Source organism: Drosophila bipectinata, chromosome XL, assembly GCF_030179905.1.
Source record: "Drosophila bipectinata strain 14024-0381.07 chromosome XL, DbipHiC1v2, whole genome shotgun sequence".
In the NCBI taxonomy this organism is placed as follows: domain Eukaryota; kingdom Metazoa; phylum Arthropoda; class Insecta; order Diptera; family Drosophilidae; genus Drosophila; species Drosophila bipectinata.
The window spans coordinates 19,893,713-19,899,161 of record NC_091734.1 but is presented as its reverse complement, the minus strand read 5'-3'; the positions used below and the strand labels follow the sequence as shown (position 1 = coordinate 19,899,161).

General features: G+C 39.5%; 1 protein-coding gene across 1 annotated transcript; it reads left to right on the top strand.

The window, feature by feature from the left end:
* Positions 1 to 707: 707 nt before the first annotated feature.
* LOC108132076 (uncharacterized) lies at positions 708 to 1,465 on the top strand. Its single transcript, XM_043211401.1, has 4 exons — positions 708 to 726; positions 776 to 1,089; positions 1,150 to 1,255; positions 1,365 to 1,465. Exons 1-4 carry the CDS (start codon positions 708 to 710, stop codon positions 1,463 to 1,465), a joined length of 540 nt encoding a protein of 179 aa, XP_043067336.1.
* Positions 1,466 to 5,449: the final 3,984 nt, after the last annotated feature.

Genomic DNA, 5,449 nt, shown 5'->3' with positions numbered 1-5,449 from the left:
ACGGCAACTTCATAATACCTCCCTCGTAGAAGCCCCCCTCCTTATTTGCGAAGAACTCGGACAGCCACTTTTCACAAGCCTCTTTTGAGTTCAACTTTACACCACCAAGGGCGTTCGTCATGGACAGGAACAGGTGGTAATCACTTGGCGCTATGTCCGGGCTATATGGTGGATGCGATAAAACCTCCCATCCGAGCTCCCGTAGCTTCTGACGAGTCATCAACGAAGTGTGTGGTCTGGCGTTGTCCTGGTGGAACACTACACCCTTCCTGTTGGCCAATTCTGGACGCTTCTGGTCGATCGCCTGCTTCAAGCGGTCCAATTGTTCGCAGTAGATGGTAGAATTAAGCGTCTGGCCATATGGGAGCAGCTCATAGTGGATGATTCCCTTCCAATCCCACCAAACACACAGCAAAACCTTCCTGGCCGTCAATCCCGGCTTGGCCACTGTACATATGTACATATATTTATTAAACGGCATTAGCCGCTCTAATCCATAGCGCGAAATCATGAATTGAGTGATATTTTTGAGCGAAAAAAATAAAAATCAAAAATAATAAGAAGATTCACTTTCCATTGTCCGTTGACAAAAAAAAAAAGGGTATTTCATTAAAATAAAACAAATAAACTTATAAAATGTACAAAAAAATTATGTATTCTTTTTATTTTCTAGATCAAAGATGGAGCCCCAAAATAAAATTTTAAAGATGGCGTTTAATGTCGATGGTAAGTAAATTAAATAAAATCAAATTTTTTTATTAATTTATTTTCTCAGACGATGACCTAATTGCGGAGACGCAAATGAGCGAGGTGGAGATAGTCGAGGTGAGCGACTCAAAAATTGATCGCCTAGAGCGAAAAATAGATGATCAGGCGCGGAAACTGGATGAGCAGGCGCGGAAACTGGATGAGCAGGCTAGGGAAATCGCCGCTTGCACCAACCAGCTGGCAAAGTTGACAGCATTGCTGGAGGTCTTTGTTAAGGGAAAGGCCTCCAGCAATGCTGTCAACATGGAATTCCCGATTGCCACCGACGAGGCATTGGCAGCGTTGGAATTCGCCTTAGGCCGCGGCATGAAGGAAGAATGTGTAAGTATAATATTTATAAATTAAATATAAAAAAATTTTAATACCTATTAATTTTTGCAGACTAGCGCAGTGACGAACTTATTGAAGCGCGGAGCCCTTACAAAGTCATTAAAATATATTTTCGTGGAGGACCTGATCGTCAATTACAATATTGACGGAGTAAGTGGTAAGAGGAGTTTAAAGTCGTTTCCAAATTTTTATGGAATTTTGATTGGTATGTATTTTAATTAGAAATAATGTAAGAGATATCTAATTTCTATTTATTTTAATTACAGATAGTATATCTATGGTGGATCCGGGGAAACCGCCGGAGAAATGGTTGGGGCACGCTTTGACAGCCATCAAAAATAATAAAAGCCTTACAGTTCCTCAGTGAATCCCTTATGAATCCCGTAAGATCACGGTATACCCCAGGGATTCCTTGGGGTATTTCCTCAACGATTCCTCAGAGTATACCTCAGGGATTCCTTGGGGTATTTCCTCAACAATTCCTCAGAGTATACCTCAGGGATTCCCTGGGGTATTTCCTCAACGATTCCTCAGAGTATACCTCAGGGATTCCCTGGGGTATTTAGTTTGAAATGCTCTTCGAATAACTGCAGGAATCGTGCAGTATTCCTCGAGTTGTTCGAATTCCTCGATGTGAGGAACTCTTCTATGGAAATTCCTTGATGGTTTGTATGAAACATACCTAGAGGATTCCTCGGGTGGCAATACTAGTACCTAGACGATTCCTTCAGTAATCCTTGAGGTATGGTACTGAAGGGTAAGTATATACATATATATATTTATAGAAGTAATATATACTTTTTATATAAATGAAAGGGAAGACATCATGACCTTTTTATAAATGTATTTGGGTATATAAGGACTTTATAGCTATGAATTTGCTAATTTTATTAGGAATGAAAGAGATGGCTGTATGGATATTTCAAACAATAGCATAGACTCACTCTTAAAAAATATATAAAAGAAGTTTTAGGTTTGATTTTGATCAGTTAATTTTCAAATTTTCAAAATGAAAACTTTCGTTTGTGAACTCTGTATAGAAAGTCCTTCCTTTAAATATCGGTATGGATTAAAACGTCACATTCTAAAAAAACACAACTTCAGCAAAACAAAAGCACGATCCTCATACTATAATTGCTACTTCTGTCCTGAAGTGAAAACGTACTGGCTCCGAAGTGAATTATACAACCATTTCTTAATGGATCATCCAACGATATTAATGGAAATAATTAACTTAACACGAACTTCAAAATATTTCTTTTAAATTTCAAATATTGTTTTTCATTTAATTTCGAATAAATTTGAACTAAACCTTGACAAAAATAAATTTAAAAGTAATAAGTCCAAAAGTAGTTTTTTTTTTTTGAAAAAATTTTTATTTTTTATGAAATAAAAATAATTATATAATAATGAAATATGGTAATATAGTCTTTTATTTGTTTATTATTTCTAAGCCAATCAATTAAAATTTTATCAAATTCCTCATCCATTAAACTTATATAATTCTCATTTCCGTTATTTATTTATAAAAATATGTGGTCATCGTCCGGGAAAGAAAATTCTGTTGATGATTTTTCCTCTCCCTCGGGGGTCTCCGGAATGCAGCACGGAGAAACTGGTATGTCGTCGTCGTCGAATTCCTCGAATATATTTTTTTGAGAGTCCGGGGCATACGTTTTATCCTCGATGGTAGTTGCTGAATAATCCCATGTTGGGGTCAATAAATCGTATATGGATGACATAGAATCATCCTCTAGATTCTTAAAAAGCTCTTCTTGGGTTTTCTCCCCAATACCAATTAATGATAAAAGTGTACCGTTGGATACACAAATATCACTAAGAGCTGGTTGGGTGTCCTCGAATAAAATTTCTAACTTGCTCATATTTTTGTTTTTTATTTTTTGTAAAAAAGAAAAAGCGTAAAAATTGCTTTACCCGGCAATACTAAAAATATACTAAAAATTTGATTCTTAGCATAAACCTCAAAACCTATTGATCCTCGAAAACGGAAAACAGGTACTTGTGTTTGAATGTATTGGTATCATCAATACATGTACATGAGTTAACGCATGAAAACCACCCCAATTTTCCCCACATTTTTCCGGTTAATGAATCGGGAAAACCAATCAGAAGACTCGAAAGAAAAGATAACGCTTAGAGCCTAGAGCCTACAGTAGGGAGTAAATAGGCAATCGGCTGATTTCTTGCATCATATCCGTGTATGCATGTATATGTTGGTGGGAACGTAAATCCACAATCCAATATACACTCACATATATATATAATCCTAAATAAAAAATACATATTGACCTTTCATCCGACCCTGACATAAATATGTCTCCTGCAAGAAAGTGATAAAAAGGGATCGCAGCAGGTCAATTGGTTCCTTTTTTTTTTTCTTGACCCTTCAGGGTGGATTTTCACTTTTCTACGAAAAGGTTTTCTTGTGATATACTTACTCCTTGTAAAATTCTGTATTATATTTTATATTGTAAAATTAAATTTCTATATATAAGTCCGAGTTAATTTAAAATTAATTAAAAAAGAATTGGAGTAAAAAATCCTTTTAAATTATATGCAACACCATAATAAAATTTTGGAATTTTTTTTTTAAATAATTATTTGTTCTTCATCATTAATTTTAAATTAATTACAAAATAATTATAGTAAAATACCTTTTTAAATGATCTGCAGCACCATGAATATAATTTTTGTAAATAAGCATTTTATTTTTTGTTCATCAATTTAATTTATTTTTTCACGAATCTTATTTATTTTTTTTTCACGATCCTGAATCTTAGACAGGTATCTTAAGTGGACAGTTGAATTTATAGGGAATTAGGTAAACGGCGTATAAGCGGCAGAAAAATTTTAGTAGTATGCTTATACGCTTATACGCCGTTTGCCTAATTCTGGGTCCATTGGTCCCTCTGGTTCCTTGCCGCTTCACTATGCTGCGGTTCTTCTCTCTTCCACCTCTCGTTTATGGGCGGCTGACTGTGGCTCCACCTTTGTCCTGTGGCCACTTGCCTGTTAAAGGCCTCTTCCTCCTGCGCTAATTCCTCAAACTCCTCTGCTAGGCCCATCACCTCCTCTAAAGACGCGCAGGCGTATGGCCTTATGAACATCTTCATCCTTGGCATGCAGTTTTCGACGAGCCTCTCGATTACTTCTTTCGTGGTTTTGCCTAATGGTTTCATTAGTGACTAAAAGTCCACCATGTACTCTTTGAAAGGCTCTCCACGACGCTGCTTCCGTTGGCGAACTTGGTCCGCCAACTTTTCGAAGTATCCTTTCGGCAGGAAAAAATTCTCAAAGCTTCCCTTGAACCTCGCCCATGTTGGCCATTCTTCGTCGTTCATGATGAACCATCTTTGGGCCCTACCCTGCAGTAGTTCTGGCATGGCTCTGGGGATCGTGTTTATGTCTAATCCGTATGTCTTTGCGGACCACGTTACCCGGTCCAGGAACTCTAACGGGTCCCCTGTGCCGTCGAACCGAAACGACCAGTCTCGCACCTGTCTGGCCACTTTGGCGTAATCCACCGGGGCCGGAACATACTTTCTTGATTGATACTTCTTGATACTTTCGGCTCTATGCTCCTTCCCATTCTTGGATCTGGTACCGCCAGGCTCTCTATAAACTTCTCGGTTTTGCTGGCTGCTCTCTGCCTGGGGGTTGAGCTTTGTCCAAACCTTTCCTCTAGGCCTTGCGTTAACGCCAGTACCTCCTCTTCCTTGGATTCGTCGACCCACCTCGCCACTGAGGATCTCATCGCTTCCACAGTCCCGTCTGCTGGTAGACCGAGCTCTCTACACACTTCGCTCAGCTCCTCCTTTCTCAATGTGTAGATCCAATTCTTTCTTCCCATCTTTCTGCTACGTTATTTTCTAGGCTAGATGCAATCACGAAGTTTGGGCGCCAGGTGTAACGAACTGTTATTCCTGCTTCCGCTCGCCACAATTTGCCGCGGCTAGCTCACAGAGTTTCGCGGATCCGTTCCACCGAATTTATAGATTCGACGTGATTGCCCAAGCCCAGAAAGTAATACAAATAGCTTGAAGTTTCCACACTCTTTATTTTGAGACCTCTTTACACTACAAAAGGCTTTCTTTCTCTTTTACTCGTTGCTCCTTCCGTTCCTGTTGGCTCCGTCGTCGGCGTCCTATGCGGGTTGTCCGGGATACGCTGCCGTTACTCTGTCGCCGCCGTTACTCCGTCGCCGATGGTACTCCTGCCGGAACCCACGGTAACTGGCTTTCACCTTTCCCCCCAACCCCCCGTACTGATCCTGGCGACGTTCCCTTGTGCTGCCCGGGTTGATGACCGGTGGTTGACCCCCTTTTTCCGT

Excerpts from the sequence above, each read along its gene's own strand:
- LOC108132076 (XM_043211401.1), top strand. Across the intron at positions 1,090-1,149 it reads GCGGCATGAAGGAAGAATGT|ACTAGCGCAGTGACGAACTT; the intron begins GTAAGTATAATA and ends TAATTTTTGCAG. Across the intron at positions 1,256-1,364 it reads CAATATTGACGGAGTAAGTG|ATAGTATATCTATGGTGGAT; the intron begins GTAAGAGGAGTT and ends TTTTAATTACAG.